This window comes from Camarhynchus parvulus, unplaced genomic scaffold, assembly GCF_901933205.1.
Source record: "Camarhynchus parvulus unplaced genomic scaffold, STF_HiC, whole genome shotgun sequence".
NCBI lineage: Eukaryota > Metazoa > Chordata > Aves > Passeriformes > Thraupidae > Camarhynchus > Camarhynchus parvulus.
The window spans coordinates 2573-22000 of NW_022148441.1; the positions used below are offsets into that span (position 1 = coordinate 2573).

The 19428-nt window shown below is 51.9% G+C and overlaps 1 protein-coding gene across 1 annotated transcript; it reads left to right on the forward strand.

The window, feature by feature from the left end:
• Nucleotides 1-393: 393 nt before the first annotated feature.
• On the forward strand, nt 394-16136 carry BCKDK (branched chain keto acid dehydrogenase kinase; the record flags this gene model as incomplete). The annotated part of the gene is given in 10 exon segments (XM_030970499.1): nt 394-583; nt 1859-1906; nt 4014-4133; nt 6567-6665; nt 7378-7451; nt 9376-9504; nt 10701-10790; nt 11628-11732; nt 11734-11781; nt 16019-16136. Coding segments are annotated over 10 exon segments (1021 nt in total), but the record flags the coding sequence as incomplete, so codon positions are not given.
• Between the last annotated feature and the right edge of the window lie 3292 nt (nt 16137-19428).

Below are 19428 nucleotides of genomic sequence, written 5' to 3' on the forward strand. Positions count from 1 at the left end.
AAATTTGGGGTGAAAACTGGAAATTTTGGGGCAAAATGTTAAAAATTTGGGGTAAAACCTCCAAAATTTGGGGTAAAAAGTAAAATATTTGGGGCAAAAGGTCAAAAATTTGGGGTAAAACCTCGAAATTTTGGGGCAAAATGTAAAGATTTGGGGTAAAACTTCAAAAATTTGAGGTGGAAACTCAAAAATTGGGGGGAAAACTCAAAATTTTGGGGTAAAAAGTAAAAAAAAATTGGTGTTAAACCTCCAAATTTTGGGGCAAAATATCAAAAATTTGGGGTGAAAATTCGAAATTTTGGGGCAAAATGTTAAAAATTTGTGGTAAAATCTCCAAAATTTGGGGCAAAAAGTAAAATAGTTGCGGCAAAATATCAAAAATGTTGGGAAAAGTCTCAAAAATTTGGGGTCAAACGCTCAGAATTGTGGTGATTTTGTGGGATTTGCCCAAAATTTGCTTTTTTTGGCCCAGAAAAGCGGCCGGTACCTGCAGCAGGAGCTGCCCGTGCGAATCGCCCATCGCATCCAGGGCTTCCGGAACCTTCCCTTCATCATCGGCTGCAACCCCACCATCCTGCACGTGGTGAGCCCCAAAAAACCCAAAAAACCCAAAAATCACCCCAAAAATGATTGGGAATTCCCAGGGTTCCCGACACTCTGAAAAAATTCGGAAAAAATTCCGAAAAATACCAAAAAAGTAAAAATAAATTTCCCAGAATTATCTGAAAGTTATCCCAAAATTATCCCAAAATTATCCCAAAAATTATTGGGAATTCCCAAAATTGTCAACATTCCCAAAATTCTGAAAAATTTTTGAAAAAATCCCCAGAAAATCCCAAGAAAATAAAAATAAATTTCCCAAAATTATCCCAAAATCACCCCAAAAATTATTGGGAATTCTCAGCGTTCCCAACACTGAAAGAACAAAAGTAAAACAAGAGAAATACCAATTACTCTGAATCTGAAAATCGAAAAATTCTGAAAAATATCAAAAAATAAAAAAAATTTTCTCCAAATACAAATATCCCAAATATAATATTTCAAACTCTGAAAAATCAAAAAAAAAATAAATTTTTCAAAATTATCTGAAAATTATCCCAAAATATTCCCCCAAAAACAAAAAAAAAACCCCAAAATACTGAAAATTATCCAAAAATTCTAAAAAATTCTCAACTCCCAAATTGAAAATTAAGAAATCCCAAAATATCCCAAATCCAAAATTTTAACAGTGTCCCAGCCTCTGAAATAATTCTGACCATTTTCAAAATTTTGAAAATACCCAAAATTTCAAAAAAAAATTCCCCAAAAAAACAAACCCAAAAACCCCAAAAAAAAAAATTCCCAGGAATTCTAGGGGAATCCCAAAATCCCCCAAAATTTTTAAAAACCCAAAAATTTCAAAAAAAAATCCCAAAAATTTGCAATGAATTCCCAAAATTTCCAAAGCTGGAAATTCTGAAAAAATTCCCAAAATGCTGAAATTCCTCAAATTCCCAGAATTCCCAAAAATTCCCAGAATTCCTAAAATCTCCCAAAATTCCCAAAAATTCCCTGAAAACTCCCCAGAATCTCAAACTTCCTGGAATTCCAACAATTCCTGGAAACTCCTGAAAATTCCCCAAATTCCCAGAATTCCCCAAAAAGTCCTAAATTCCCAGAATTCCCCAAATCCCTGAAAATCCTGGAAAAATCCCCAAATTCCCCAAAATTGCAAACAACTTCCCACAAAATTCCCAAGAATCCCAAAATTCCAAAAAAAATCCCATCAAATTCCCAAAAATTCCCCAAAAATCCCAGAATTCCCCTGAAATTCCCGGGGAATTTTCCGGAATTCGCTGACGTCTCTCCCCCCCCCCAGCACGAGCTGTACATCCGCGCCTTCCAGAAACTGAGCGACTTCCCCCCGGTGAGTGACACACCTGGGACACGCCCGAAACACACCTGGGACACGCCTGAAACACACCTGGGCACACCTGGGCACACCCAAAATACACCTGGGCACACCTGGGCACACCTGGGACACGCCCGAAACACGCCTGGGACACGCCTGAAACACACCTGGGACACGCCCGAAACACGCGTGAGACACACCTGGGACACGCCCAAAACACACCTGGGACACGCCCGAAACACGCCTGGGACACGCCCGAAACACACCTGGGCACACCTGGGCACACCTGGCCACACCTGGGACACGCCCGAAACACACCTGGGCACACCTGGGCACACCTGGCTACACCTGGGACACGACCGAAACACACCTGAAACACACCTGGGACACGCCCGAAACACACCTGGGCACACCTGGGACACGCCCAAAACACACCTGGGACACGCCCAAAACACACCTGGGACACGCCCGAAACACACCTGGGACACGCCCGAAACACACCTGGGACACGCCTGAAACACACCTGGGACACGCCTGAAACACATCTGGGCACACCTGGGACACGCCCGAAACACACCTGGGACACGCCCCAAACACACCTGGGACACGCCCGAAACACACCTGGGCACACCTGGGACACGCCCGAAACACACCTGGGACACGCCTGAAACACACCTGGGACACGCCCGAAACACACCTGGGACACGCCCAAAACACACCTGGGACACGCCCGAAACACACTTGGGCACACCTGGGACACGCCTGAAACACACCACACCTGGGCACACCTGGCTACACCTGGGACACGCCCGAAACACACCTGAACACACCTGGGACACGCCCGAAACACACCTGGGCACACCTGGGCACACCTGGGACACGCCCGAAACACACCTGGGACACGCCGAAACACACCTGGGCACACCTGGGACACGCCTGGGACACGCCCGAAACACACCTGAGACACGCCTGAAACACACCTGGGACACGCCTGGGACACGCCCGAAACACACCTGGGACACACCTGGGACACGCCCGAAACACACCTGGGACACGCCCGAAACACGCCTGGGACACGCCTGGGACACGCCCGAAACACACCTGGGACACGCCCGAAACACACCTGGGACACGCCCGAAACACACCTGGGACACGCCCGAAACACACCTGGGCACACCTGGGACACGCCTGAAACACACCTGGGGCACGCCCAAAACACACCTGGGCACACCTGGGCACACCTGAGATACACCTGGGCACACCTGGGATACAGCTGGGGGCACCTGGGCACACCCAAAATACACCTGAGATACACCCGAAACACACCTGGGCACGCCTGGGATACATTTGGGCACACCTGGGCACAGCCAAAACACACGGGATACACCTGGGCACACCCGAGATACACCTGGGATACACCTGGGCACACCTGGGCACACCTGGGCACACCTGGGTACACCTGGGCACACCCAAAACTCACCTGGGCACACCCGAAATACACCTGGGCACACCTGGGCACACCCAAAGTACACCTGGGCACACCTGGGATACACCTGGGCACACCTGACATACACCTGGGATACACTTGGGATACACCTGGGCACACCTGAAACACACCTGGGATACACTTGGGATACACCTGGGCACACCCAAAACACACCTGGGCACACCTGACATACACCTGGGATACACCCGAGATACACCTGGGCACACCCGAAATACACCTGGGATACATTTGGGCACACCTGGGATACACCTGGGCACACCTGAAATACACCTGAAATACACCTGGGATACACCTGGGCACACCTGGGACACCCAAAACACACCTGGGATACACCTGGGCACACCCAAAATACACCTGGGATACACCTGGGATACACCTGGGTACACCTGGGATACACCTGGGCACACCTGGGTACAGCTGGGCAGAGCTGGGGACACCCAAAATACACCTGGGCACACCTGTCTCACCTGTTCACATGCAGATCCAGGTGCGCAGTGACGAGTCCCAGCACTGTCACTGTCATCACTCTGTGTTCACCTGCTCACCTGCAGATCCGGGGGGTCACCTGTAGCGGCTGTCACTGTCTCACCTGTCTCACCTGTCTCACCTGTGCAGATCCAGGTGCGCAGTGACGAGTCCCAGTACTGCGCGTTGCTGCGGCAGCTGCTGGAGGATCACAAGGACGTGGTGACGCTGCTGGCCGAGGGGCTGAGGGAGTGCCGGAGGCACATACAGGTAACTCACCTGGGACACACCTGGGACAGGTAAACACACCTGAGATACACCTGAGATACACCTGAGATACACCTGGGACACACCTGGGATACACCTGGGATACACCCACACACACCTGGGACACACCTGAGATACACCTGGGAAGGTAACACACCTGGGACACACCTGAGACACACCTGGGATACACCTGAGATACACCTGAGACACCGGGGCACAGTGGGAGTGCCGCGCAGCACACACCGGGGACACACCTGAGACACACCTGGGATACACCTGGGACACACCGACATACACCTGGGACACACCGACATACACCTGGGATACACCTGAGATACACCCACACACACCTGTGACACACACGCTGCTGGCCGAGGGGCTGAGGGAGTGCCGGAGGCACATACAGGTAACTCACCTGGGACAGGTAAACACACCTGTGACACACCTGAGATACACCTGGGATACACCTGAGATACACCTGGGATACACCCACACACACCTGGGACACACCTGAGATACACCTGGGATACACCTGGGACACACCCACACACACCTGTGACACACCTGAGATACACCTGGGATACACCCACACACACCTGAGACACACCTGGGATACACCCACACACACCTGGGATACACCTGTGACACACCCACACACACCTGTGACACACACGCTGCTGGCCGAGGGGCTGAGGGAGTGCCGGAGGCACATACAGGTAACTCACCTGGGACAGGTAATGTCACCTGTGACACACCTGTGATACACCTGAGACACACCTGGGATACACACACACACCTGTGACACACACGCTGCTGGCGAGGGGCTGAGGGAGTGCCGAGGCACATACAGGTTACTCACCTGGGACAGAAAACATTGATACACCTGAAAAAATACACCTGAATACACTGAACAGGATACACCCACACACATGGACACACAGATACACCTGGGATACACTGGGACACACCACACACACCTGTGACACACACGTTGGCGGGGGGGAGGAAACACCACTGGGACAGGTAAACACAGAGATACACTGAGATACACGGATACACTGAGATACACCTGTGACAACGCTGCTGGCTGAGGGGCTGAGGGAGTGCGCAACAGGAACTCATGGACAGGTAATGTCACCTGTGAACACCTGTGATATACGAGACACACTGGGATACACCCACACACAGGGACACAGTGATACACAACTGGGGGGAGGATCGGTACAGGTAATGAACACACCTGAGATACACCTGAGACACACCTGTGAGATACACCTGGGACACACCTGTGATACACCTGGGACACACCTGAGACACTCCTGAGACAGGCAACCCTACCTGGGATACACCTGGGACACACCCACACACACCTGGGACACACGTAGGGCAGGTGATCTCACCTGGGTCACACCTGGGAAAGTCCCACCTGAGCTACACCCACTCACCTGGCTCACCTGTCCCTCACCTGTCTCACCTGTTTGTCTCACCTGTCCTTCATGTATCTCATCTGTCTCACCTGTTGGTGTCACCTGTATCTCACCTGTATCAGCTGAGTCACCTGTCTTGTCTGTCTCACCTGTGTCTCACCTGTGTCCCTTGTCCATCTCACTTGTCCCTCACCTGCCCATCTCACCTGGCTCATCTGGCTCTCACCTGGCTCACCTGTCCATCTTACCTGTCTGTCTCACATGTCCATCTCATCTGACCCTCACCTGTCTCACCTGTCTCACTTGTTTGTCTCACCTGTCCGTCACACCTGTCTCACCTGTCTGTCTTGCCTGTCCATCTCACCTGTCCATCTCACCTGTGTCCCTCACCTGTGGGCCTCACCTGTGCGTCTCACCTGTCGCTCTCACCTGTCCGTCTCACCTGTGAGTCTCACCTGTGGGTCTCACCTGTGTCCCTCACCTGTGGGTCTCACCTGTGAGTCTCACCTGTCCATCTCATCTGTGAGTCTCACCTGTCCATCTCACCTGTGTCCCTCACCGGTGGGTCTCACCTCTGGGTCTCACCTGTGTCCCTCACCTGTCCGTCTCACCTGTGGGTCTCACCTGTGTCCCTCACCTGTCCATCTCACCTGTCCGTCTCACCTGTGTCCCTCACCTGTCCGTCTCACCTGTCCGTCTCACCTGTGTCCCTCACTTGTTCATCTCACCTGTGTCCCTCAGCCTGTCCGTCTCACCTGTGGGTCTCACCTGTCCGTCTCACCTGTGTCCCTCACCTGTGTCCCTCACCTGTGTCCCTCACCTGTCTGTCTCACCTGTGTCCCTCACCTGTGTCCCTCACCTGTCCGTCTCACCTGTCTGTCTCACCTGTGTCCCTCACCTGTGTCCCTCACCTGTGGGTCTCACCTGTCCGTCTCACCTGTCTGTCTCACCTGTGTCCCTCACCTGTCCATCTCACCTGTCCATCTCACCTGTCTGTCTCACCTGTCAGGACGAGCGGCTGCTGCGGCCGTTCCTGGACAAGACGCTGACGTCGCGCCTGGGCATGCGGATGCTGGCAGCGCATCACCTGGCGCTGCACGAGGACAAGGTGAGAGCTCACCTGTGCAGGTGTGATGGACACCTATAGATCTTTATAGAGCCCTATAGATCACCTGTGCAGGTGTGCATCACCTGGCGCTGCACGAGGACAAGGTGAGAGCTCACCTGTGCAGGTGTGACAGGTATGGATAGATCCTTATAGAGCCCTATAGATCACCTGTGCAGGTGTGTGAGATCCCTATAGATCCTTATAGAGCCCTATAGATCACCTGTACAGGTGTGTGAGATCCCTATACTCACCTGTGCAGGTGTGACAGGTATGGATAGATCCTTATAGAGCCCTTTAGATCACCTGTGCAGGTGTGTGAGATCCCTATACTCACCTGTGCAGGTGTGCGTCACCTGGCGCTACACGAAGACAAGGTGAGCTCACCTGTGCAGGTGTGACAGGTATGGATAGATCTGTATAGAGCCCTATAGCTCACCTGTACAGGTGTGTCAGGTACATACAGATCACCTGTACAGGTGTGTCAGGTACACAGAAATCACCTGTACAGGTGTGTCAGGAACCTATAGCTCACCTGTACAGGTGTGCCAGGTACATACAGATCACCTGCTCAGGTGTGTCAGGTATCCATAGATAGATACAGAATTTTACCCTTTTTTTGCCAATTTTTTATCTTTTTTTCCCCAATTTTCCCAAATTTCCTCGTTTTCTCCCTCGTTTTTCCCGTTTTCCCCGTTTTTCCCCCAATTCGCAGCCGGACTTCGTCGGCATCATCTGCACCCGCCTGAGCCCCAAGAAACTCATCGAGAAATGGGTGGACTTCTCCAGGTGAGCGCACCTGGGGGGGAAAACACACCTGGGCACACCCAAAATACACCTGGGCACAGCTGGGTACACCTGGGCACACCCAAAACACGCCTGGGGGGGAAAACACACCTGGGACACACCTGGGACACACCTGGGCACGCCCAAAATACACCTGGGCACACCTGGGACACACCTGGGGACACCTGGTACACACCTGGGCACACCTGGGGGGGAAAAACACACCTGGGTACACCCGGGTACACCTGGGATACACCTGGGCACGCCCAAAATACACCTGGGCAAACCCAAAACACACGTGGGCACACCCAAAACACACCTGGGGGGGAAAACACACCTGGGCACACCTGGGACACACCTGGGCACACCTGGGCACGCCCAAAATACACCTGGGGCGAAAAACACACCTGGGCACACCTGAGACACACCTGGGCACACCCAAAATACACTGGGGCACACCTGGGGACACCTGGTACACACCTGGGCACACCTGGGGGGGAAAAACACACCTGGGTACACCTGGGATACACCTGGGGACACCTGGGATACACCTGGGCGCACCTGGTGGGGGGAAGCCACACCTGGGCACACGCAGGGAACAGCAGGTGACAGCGGGTGACTGTGGCTGTCAGGTGACATCACACAGGTGACACAGGTGAGGTCACTCAGGTGTGTCACACACCTGTCACACACCTGTCACACACCTGTCACACACCTGTCACACACGTGTCACACACCTGTGTCACACACCTGTCTCACACCTGTCACACACCTGTCACACACGTGTCACACACCTGTGTCACACACCTGTCTCACACCTGTCACACACCTGTGTCACACACCTGTGTCACACACCTGTCACACACCTGTGTCACACCTGTGTCACACCTGTCACACACCTGTCACACACCTGTCTCACACCTGTCTCACACCTGTCACACACCTGTGTCACACACCTGTCACACACCTGTGTCACACCTGTGTCACACCTGTCACACACCTGTGTCACACACCTGTCACACGCCTGTGTCACACCTGTCACACACCTGTCACACACCTGTCACACACCTGTGTCACACACCTGTCACACACCTGTGTCACACCTGTCACACACCTGTCACACACCTGTGTCACACACCTGTGTCACACACCTGTCACACACCTGTGTCACACCTGTGTCACACCTGTCACACACCTGTCACACACCTGTCACACACCTGTGTCACACACCTGTGTCACACACCTGTGTCACACACGTGTCACACACCTGTGTCACTCACCTGTCACACACCTGTCACACACCTGTCACACACCTGTGTCACACACCTGTGTCTCACACCTGTCACACACCTGTCACACCTGTCACACACCTGTGTCACACACGTGTCACACACCTGTGTCACGCACCTGTGTCTCACACCTGTCACACACCTGTCTCACACCTGTCACACACCTGTCGCACACCTGTCACACACCTGTCTCACACCTGTCACACACCTGTCACACCTGTCACACACCTGTGTCACACACGTGTCACACACCTGTGTCACGCACCTGTGTCTCACACCTGTCACACACCTGTCTCACACCTGTCACACACCTGTCTCGCACACCTGTCACACACCTGTGTCACACCTGTCACAGGCGTTTGTGCGAGCACCAGTACGGGAACGCCCCGCGCGTCATCAGTGACACAGGGTGACAGTGACTGACAGGACAGGTGACACAGGTGACACAGGTGACACTCAGGTGTCACACACCTGTCACACACCTGTCACACACCTGTCGCAGGCGTTTATGTGAACACCAGTACGGGAACGCCCCGCGCGTGCGCATCAGTGACACAGGGTGACAGCGAGTGACAGGTGACACAGGTGTCACTCAGGTGTCACTCAGGTGTCACTCAGGTGTGTCACACCTGTCACAGGCGTTTATGTGAACACCAGTACGGGAACGCCCCGCGCGTGCGCATCAACGGCCACGTGGCCGCGCGGTTCCCGTTCATCCCGCTGCCCCTGGACTACGTGCTGCCCGAGCTGCTCAAGAACGCCATGAGGTGCTTTGGGGGCAATTCCGGGGATTTTGGGCAATTTTGGGGGATTTTGGGGTGATTTTCAGGCATTTTTTGGGGCTTTTTTTGAGGTTTAAAGCGGATTTTAGGGCGATTTTGGGGCATTTTTCGGGGGGGTTTGGGTGCTCAAGAACATCATGAGGTACCCAGGGAGGGGAGTTTGGGGAGAATTCCGGGGATTTTGGGCCATTTGGGGGAATTCCAAAGATTTTGGGTAATTTTGCCGCGATTTTGGGTGATTTTAGAGGTGATTTTTAGGGGATTTTAGGGGTGATTTTGGGGCATTTTTCGGGCGGGTTTGGGCACTCAAGAACCCCATGAGGTACCCAGGGAGGGAGTTTGGGGAGAATTCCGGGGATTTTGGGCAATTTTTGGGTGATTTTGGGGTGATTTTCAGGCACTTTTGGGGCTTTTTTTGGGGTTTAAAGCGGATTTTGAGCGGATTTTAGGGCAATTTTGGGGCATTTTTCGGGGGGGTTTGGGTGCTCAAGAACATCATGAGGTACCCAGGGAGGGAGTTTGGGGAGAATTCTGGGGATTTTGGGCAATTTTGGGTGATTTTGGGGTGATTTTCAGGCATTTTTTTGGGGCTTTTTTGGGGGTTTAAGCCGAGTTTTGGAACGGATTTAAGGGCGATTTTGGGGATTTGGCACTGGGGTTGGTTGGGTTTGGGTGGGGGTTTGGTTTGGGTGCTCAAGAACCCCATGAGGTACCGGGGAGCGACAATTTGGGGAGAATTCCGGGGATTTTGGGACATTTTGGGGGAATTCCAAAGATTTTGGGTAATTGTGCAGCGATTTTGGGGGATTTTAGGGGATTTTGGGGCGATTTTGGGGCATTTTTGGCGGGGGATTTGGGCGCTCAAGAACATCATGAGGTACCCGGGAAGGGGCATTTTGGGGTGAATTCCGGGGATTTTGGGACATTTTGGGGTGAATTCTGGGGATTTTGGGACATTTTGGGGGGATTTCCGAGGATTTTGGGTCAATTTGGGGGATTTTTGGTGCATTTTGTGCAGTTTCAAGAGGATTTTTGGTTCGATTTTAGGGGAATTTATGGCAATTTTGGGGCGGTTTTTTGGGGATTTTGGGGCAAATTCGGGGTCCTGGGGTGACATTTTGGGGTCCCCGATGACCCCGGGGTGACCCCGAGGTGACCCCGGTGACATTTTGGGGCGGCAGGGCCACCATGGAGTCGCACCTGGACACGCCCTACAGCGTCCCCGACATCGTGGTGACGATCGCCAACAACGACATCGACCTCGTCATCCGGTACGGGGACACCAAACTGTCCCCAAGGTGTCCCCAAGGTGTCCCCAAACTGTCCCCAAAGTGTCCCCAAGGTGTCCCCAAAATGTCCCCAAGGTGTCCCCAAAGTGTCCCCAAGGTGTCCCCAAGGTGTCCCCAAACTGTCCCCAAAGTGTCCCCAAGGTGTTCCCGAAATGTCCCCAAGGTGTCCCCAAAGTGTCCCCAAGGTGTCCCCAAGGTGTCCCCAAACTGTCCCAAAAGTGTCCCCGAGGTGTCTCCAAAGTGTCACCAAATTTTCCTTAAAATGTCCCCAATGTCCCCAAAGGGTCCTCAGGGTGTCCAATGCTCCTGATATCCCCAATGTCCCCGATGTCCCCAACATCCCCAACGTCCCCAATGTCCCCGATGTCCCCAACATCCCCTGAACATCCCCGATGTCCCCGATGTCCCCAACACCCCCAATGTCCCCGGTGTCCCCAGGATCTCGGACCGGGGCGGTGGCATTCCGCACAAGCTGCTGGACAAACCCAGTGTCCCAATGTCCCCAATGTCCCCAGTGTCCCCAATGTCCCCAATCCCCCTGAATGTCCCCAGTGTCCCCAACGTCACCGATGTCCCCGATGTCCCCAATCCCCTGAACGTCCCCGCTGTCCCCGGTGTCCCCAGGATCTCGGACCGGGGCGGTGGCATTCCGCACAAGCTGCTGGACAAACCCAGTGTCCCCGATGTCCCCAATGTCCCCAATGTCCCCAGTGTCCCCAATGTCCCTGATGTCCCCAGTGTCCCCAATGTCCCCGATGTCCCCAATCCCCTGAACATCCCCAGTGTCCCCAACACCCCCAATGTCCCCGGTGTCCCCAGGATCTCGGACCGGGGCGGTGGCATTCCCCACGAGCTGCTGGACAAGGTGACCGAGTACCACTTCAGCACGGCCGAGGCGAGCGCGCAGGACCCGCGCCTGGGGGCCCTTCCGCACCCTGATGGACGCCAGCGGCCAGCCCGGGCCCATGCACGGGTCAGGGACCCCCACCCAAATCCGGGACCCCCACCCAAATCCGGGACAGACCCCAAAAATTGGGGACAGACCCCAAAAATTGGGGACAACCCCTGGAAAATTTGGGATGTGCCCAGGGTTGGGATTTGGGGGGATTTGAGGGCTTTCGGGGGGATTTGGGGAAATTTAGGGGATCCCAGGGACCCCTCCCCAAATTGGAGACCCCAAATTGGGGACAATCCCCCAGATTTGGGACAACCCCCAGATTGGGGACAATCCCCAAAAATTGGGGGCAATCTCCAAAAAATTGGGAAAATCCCCGGAAAATTTGCGATGTGCCCAGGGTTGGGATTTGGGGGGGCTTGAGGGGTTTTGGGGGGATTTGGGGAGGTTTAGGGGATCCCAGGGACCCCTCCCCAAATTGGGGACAATCCCCCAGATTGGGGACAATCCTCAAAAATTGGGGGCAACCCCTGGAAAATTTGGGATGTGCCCAGGGTTGGGTTTGGGGGGGGGCTTGAGGGGGTTTGGGGATCCCAGGGACCCCTCCCCAGATTGGGGACCCCCTCCCAAATCGAGGATAGTCCCCAGACTGGGGACTATCCTCAAAAATTGGGGACAATCCCTGAAAAATTTGGGAAAATGCCAGGGTTGGATTTGGGGGGGTTTCAGGGGTTTCGGGGGGGATTTGGGGAAATTTAGGGGATCCCGGGGACCCCTCCCCACATTGGAGACCCCTCCCCAAATCGGGGACAATCCCCCAGACTGGGGACACCCCACATAAGTTGGGGACAATCTCCAAAAATTGGGAAAATCCCCAGAAAATTTGGGATGTGCCCAGGGTTGATATTTGGGGTCTCTAGGGGGGTGTTTGGGGGGGTTTGGGGATCCCAGGGACCCCTCCCCACATCGGGGACCCCTCCCCAAATCCGGGACAATCTCCAAAAATTGGGGACAACCCCTGGAAATTTGGGACAATCCCAGGGTTGGGTTTTGGGGGGATTTGGGGAGATTTAGGGGATCCCAGGGACCCCTCCCCAAATTGGAGACCCCAAATTGGGGACAATCCCCCAGATTTGGGACAACCCCCAGATTGGGGACAATCCCCAAAAATTGGGGGCAATCTCCAAAAATTGGGACAATCCCGGAAAATTTGGGATGTGCCCAGGGTTGGGTTTTGGGGGGGATTTGGGGGGTTTTGGGGGGTTTAGGGGATCCCAGGGACCCCTCCCCAAATGGGGACAATCTCTGAAAATTGGGGTTTTTGGGGTGGGATTTTGGGGGATTTCATGGGATTTTTGGGACAATCCGGTGCCACTTTTTATTATTTGTGTGTCCCCCGGGTTTGGCTTCGGGGTGGATTTTGGGGGCAGTTCTGGGGTTTTTGGGGTGGGATTTGGGGCATTTTTGGGGGGTATTTTTTGTGGAATTTGGGGCATTTTGGTTTGGGGAATTTGGGGGCATTTTTGGGGGTATTTTTTGGGTGAATTTGCTGGAATTTTGGGGCATTAATGGAATTTTGGGATTTTTTGGGGACAACCTGGTGCCACTTTTGGTTATTCCCCCAGGTTCGGCTTCAGGCTGGATTTTGGGGGCAGTTCTGTGGTTTTTGGGGTGGAATTTGGGGCATTTTTGGGGGTATTTTTGTGGAATTTGGGGGTATTTTTTGGGGAATTTGGGGCATTTTTGGGGGGATTTGGGGCATTTTGGGGGTATTTTTTGTGGAATTTGGGGCATTTTTGGGGGGATTTGGGGCATTTTTGGGGGTATTTTTTGGGGAATTTTGGGGCATTTTTTGGGGGGGATATGAGGCATTTTGGGGGTATTTTGGGGGGTATTTTTTGTGGATTTTGGGGCATTTTTTTGGGGGGGGATTTGGGGCATTTTGGGGGATATTTTTTGGGGAATTTAGGGGTTTTTTTTGGGGGCGGATTTGGGGCATTTTGGGGGTATTTTTTGTGGAATTTAGGGGCATTTTTTGGGATTTGGGGCATTTTTGGGCGGTATTTCTTGGGTGAATTTTCTGGCATTTCGGGGCATCACTGGAATTTGGGGATTTTTCCGGTGCCACGTTCGTTCGGTTCGCTCCACCAGGTTCGGGCCCCCTGGGGCTGGAGTGTTGGGGGGGGCACGCGTTCTGTGCGGTTTTGGGGTGGGATTTGGGGCATTTTGGGGGTATTTTTTGTGGAATTTGGGGCACTAAAATGTTGGGGATTTGGGGCCAAAAATTGGGGGTGGGATTTTGGGGAACTCTAATTTGGGGAGAATTTTTTTTGGGGTAATTAATTGGAGTATTTTCTGTTGGATTTTTAGGGGAGTTAAAGTTGGGGCACTTTTATTGGGTTCGGTATGTTTTGGAGAAATTTGGGGGCTTTTTGGGGGAATTTGGAGCCTTTTGGGGGTATTTTTTAGTAAATTTGGGGGGGGCATTTTGGAAAGGGGGGGGGCCATTTTTGGGCGGTATTTTTCAGGTGAATTTTCTGGCTTTGGGGCACCTAAAATTTGGGGATTTTCGGTGCATTAAAATCATGGAGTTCCTCCCAAGTGGGTTCTGGCCATGGGAACCATGGAGAACCTTCCAAAGTTGGACTTTTAGGCCATTAAAGTCATGGAGAACCTTCCAAAGTGGGTTTTGGCATCGTGGCGGGGGGGACTGCCAAAGTGGGTTTGCAGGGAAACATGGAGAACCTGCAAGTTGGACTTCTGGGTCATTGAAATCAGGAGAACCCCAAAGGCGGGGGTTTGTCCGCAGGTCTAGGACGGCAAAGTTGGGTGGTCACCAGGGTCATGGTCACCTAAAGTTCGGACTTTTTGGGGCGTGGAACCCCGAAAAATTGGGGGTGTTGGTCATTAAAATCATGGAGAACTCCTAAAGGTTGGGGAGAACCTTCCAAAGTTGGGTTTTGGTCATTAAAACCATGGAGAACCTTCCAAAGTTGGACTTTTGGGGTGTAAAACCCTGGAGAATTGGGGTTGGGTTTGGTCATTAAAATCATGGAGAACTCTTCAAAGGTTTTTGGGGAGAACCTTCCAAAGTTGGGTTCTGGTCATGGAACGTGGAGAACCCTCCAAAGTCGGCTTTTTAGGGCCGTGGAGAACCCCCAAAGTTTGGGGGGTTTTGGTCATTAAAATCATGGAGAACCTTCCAAAGTTGGGTTCTGGTCATGGGAACCATGGAGAACCTTCCAAAGTTGGACTTTTAGGTCATTAAAGTCATGGAGAACCTTCCAAAGTTGGGTTTTGGTCATCAGGGTCATGGAGAACCTTCCAAAGTTGGGTTTTGGTCATTGAAACCATGGAGAACCTTCCAAAGTTGGACTTCTGGGTCATTGAAATCATGGAGAACCCTTAAAAGTTGGGTTTTGGTCATCAGGGTCATGGAGAACCTTCCAAAGTTGGGTTTTGGTCATCAGGGTCATGGAGAACCTTCCAAAGTTGGACTTTTGGGGTTGTAGAACCCCTAAAATTGGGGGTTTTGGTCATTAAAATCATGGAGAACTCCTAAAGGTTGGGGAGAACCTTCCAAAGTTGGGTTTTGGTCATTAAAACCATGGAGAACCTTCCAAAGTTGGACTTTTAGGTCATTAAAACCATGGAGAACCTTCCAAAGTTGGACTTCTGGGTCATTAAAATCATGGAGAACTCTTAAAAGTTGGGTTCTGGTCATCAGGGTCATGGAGAACCTTCCAAAGTTGGGTTTTGGTCATTAAAACCATGGAGAACCTTCCAAAGTTGGGTTCTGGTCATCAGGGTCATGGAGAACCTTCCAAAGTTGGGTTTTGGTCATTAAAACCATGGAGAACCTTCCAAAGTTGGACTTTTGGGGTGTAGAACCCCTAAAATTGGGGGGTTTGGTCATTAAAATCATGGAGAACTCTTAAAGGTTGGGGAGAACCTTCCAAAGTTGGGTTTTGGTCATTAAAACCATGGAGAACCTTCCAAAATTGGGTTCTGGTCATGGGAACCGTGGAGAACCTTCCAAAGTTGGGTTCTGGTCATGGGAACCGTGGAGAACCCTCCAAAGTCGGACTTTTGGGGCGTGGAACCCCTAAAATTGGGGGTTTTGGTCATTAAAATCATGGAGAACCTTCCAAAGTTGGGTTCTGGTCATGGGAACCGTGGAGAACCTTCCAAAGTTGGACTTTTAGGTCATTAAAGTCATGGAGAACCTTCCAAAGTTGGGTTTTGGTCATCAGGGTCATGGAGAACCTTCCAAAGTTGGGTTTTGGTCATTAAAACCATGGAGAATCTTCCAAAGTTGGGTTTTGGTCATTAAAACCATGGAGAACCTTCAAAAATGGGTTTTGGTCATTGAAACCATGGAGAACCTTCCAAAGTTGGACTTCTGGGTCATTGAAACCATGGAGAACCCTTAAAAGTTGGGTTTTGGTCATCAGGGTCATGGAGAACCTTCCAAAGTTGGGTTTTGGTCATGGGAAGCAAGGAGAACCTTCAAAGTCGGACTTTTGGGGCATGGAACCCCGAAAAATTGGGGGTTTTGTCATTAAAATCATGGAGAACCTTCCAAAGTTGGGTTTTGGTCATTAAAACCATGGAGAACCTTCCAAAGTTGGGTTTTGGTCACGGGAACCGTGGAGAACATTCCAAAGTTGGGTTTTGGTCATGGGAACCGTGGAGAACCCTCAAAGTCGGACTTTTGGGGCATGGAACCCCTAAAATTGGGGGTTTTGGTCATTAAAATCATGGAGAACTCTTAAATTTGGGTTCTGGTCATGGGAACCGTGGAGAACTTTCCAAAAAATTGGGTTTTGGTCATTAAAACCATGGAGAACCTTCCAAAGTTGGGTTTTGGTCATCAGGGTCATGGAGAACCTTCCAAAGTTGGGTTTTGGTCATGGGAACCTTGGAGAACCTTCAAAGTTGGACTTTTGGGGTTGTAGAACCCCAAAAATTGGGGGTTTTGGTCATTAAAATCATGGAGAACTCCTAAAGGTTGGGGAGAACCTTCCAAAGTTGGGTTTTGGTCATTAAAACCATGGAGAACCTTCCAAAGTTGGACTTCTGGGTCATTGAAATCATGGAGAACTCTTAAAAGTTGGGTTTTGGTCATCAGGGTCATGGAGAACCTTCCAAAGTTGGACTTTTAGGGGGTGGAACCCACGAAAATTGGGGGTTTTGGTCATTAAAATCATGGAGAACTCCTAAAGGTTGGGGAGAACCTTCCAAAGTTGGGTTTTGGTCATTAAAACCATGGAGAACCTTCCAAAGTTGGGTTTTGGGGCATAGAACCCTGAAAAATTGGGGGTTTTGGTCATTAAAACCATGGAGAACTTTCCAAAAATGGGTTTTGGTCATTGAAACCAAGGAGAACCTTCCCAAAATCGGAATTTACGTCACGGAACCCCCAAAAGTCGAGTTTTGGTCATCAAGGTCATGGAGAACCTTCCAAAATTGGGCTTTGGTTGTTAAAATCCTGGAGAACCTTCCAGAGAGGTCATTGGTCATCGTGGGGTCAAGGCCACGCCCCCAGAGTGACCATTGGTCATCGTGGGGTCAAGGAAGACCCAGAGAGGACAAAGCTGAGGGGGCGGGGCTTTATTGGGGGTGGGGCTTTAATGGGGTGGGGCTTTATTGGGGCGGGGCTTTAATGGGGGCGGGGCTTTATTGGGGCGGGGCTTTATTGAGGGCGGGGCTTTAATGGGGTGGGGCTTTATTGGGGCGGGGCTTTGTTGGGGGCGGGGCAAGGGGGAGGAGGGGAGGGATGAAGGCTCTGGGTGGGGGTGGGGCGGGGCAAGGGGCCCAATTTGGGCATTTTTGGACCCAAAATTCGTCCTCATCTTCATCATCTTCACCTTCGTCTTCATCACGTCCCAAGGATCCGTTTTGGGCGTTTTTTGACCCAAAATTCTTCATCATCTTCATCCTCATCATCATCATCATGGAGGCCATCTTCATCTTCATCTTCATCATCATGAAGGACCAAGTGTCCATTTTGGGCGTTTTTTGACCCAAAATTTCCTCCTCATCTTCATCATCTTCACCTTCATCTTCATCACATCCCAAGGATCCGTTTTGGGCGTTTTTTGACCCAAAATTCCTCATCATCTTCATCCTCACCATCATCATCATCATCATCATGGAGGCCACCTTCATCCTTCATCTTCATCTTCATCTTCATCTTCATCATCGCGGCCCGAGTGTCCATTTTGGGCGTTTTTTGACCCAAAATTTCCTCCTCATCATCATCATCTTCACCATCTTCTTCATCATCTTCCTCCCCACCCTCCTCCTCCTCCTCCTCCTCAGCCCCTCCCTTTAATCTTCATCCCCTCCTCCACCTCCACCATCATCATCATCGGGGCCTTCATCACCTCCTCCACCTCCATCATCATCCTCGGGGCCTTCATCGCCTTCATCTTCATCATCATCGGGGCCTTCATCGCCATTTTTGGGTTCTTCATCATCCTCGGGGCCTTCATCGCCTCCTCCACCTTCATCACCTCCACCTTCATCATCCTCGGGGCCTTCATCATCATTTTTGGGTTCTTCATCATCCTCGGGGCCTTCATCATCATTTTTGGGTTCTCCTTCGCCGTTTTCGGGGTTTTCCTCCTCGTTTTTGGGTTCTCCCTCCCCGTGGCCTTCCTCCCCCGTCCCGGCTCCCTCCTCCTCCTCCTCCTCCTCCTGGCGGGGGCGCGGTGTCCACGGCGGCTCCGGCCGGCAGCACGGACAGTCCGAGCGGTGCGCGTGGGCGGCGTCGCGCTGCGGGTCCCAGAAATCTGCGAAAAACGGGGAAAACGGGCAAAAGGTGGCACACGGAGTGACCAGTGAGTGACCACAGAGTGACCAATGAGTGACCACTGAGTGACCAATGAGTGAGCAATGAGTGACCAAGGAGTGACCAATGAGTGACCAATGGAGTGAGCAATGAGTGACCCCTGAGTGAGCAATGAGTGACCCCTGAGTGAGCAATGAGTGACCACTGAGTGACCGTGGAGTGACCAATGAGTGACCACGGAGTGACCACTGAGTGACCGTGGAGTGACCACTGAGTGACCAGTGAGTGACCAATGAGTGACCGCGGAGTGAGCAATGAGTGACCGTGGAGTGACCAATGAGTGACCGCGGAGTGACCATGGAGTGACCAATGGAGTGACCACTGAGTGAGCAATGAGTGACCAATGAGTGACCAAGGAGTGAGCAATGAGTGACCAATGAGTGACCACTGAGTGACCACTGAGTGACCAATGAGTGACCAATGAGTGACCAAGGAGTGACCAATGAGTGACCACTGAGTGACCAATGAGTGACCAATGAGTGACCAAGGAGTGACCAAGGAGTGACCAAGGAGTGACCAATGAGTGACCAAGGAGTGACCAAGGAGTGAGCAATGAGTGAGCAATGAGTGACCAATGAGTGACCACTGAGTGACCAATGAGTGACCAAGGAGTGACCAATGAGTGACCAAGGAGTGAGCAATGAGTGACCAATGAGTGACCAAGGAGTGACCAATGAGTGACCGCTGAGTGACCAATGAGTGACCACTGAGTGACTAATGGAGTGACCACAGAGTGACCAATGAGTGATCACGGAGTGACCAATGAGTGACCAATGACCATCAGAGTGACCACCACAGTGACCACCGCAGTGACCACTGCAGTGACCATAGAGTGACCAGTGAGTGACCACTGACCACTGAGTGACCAC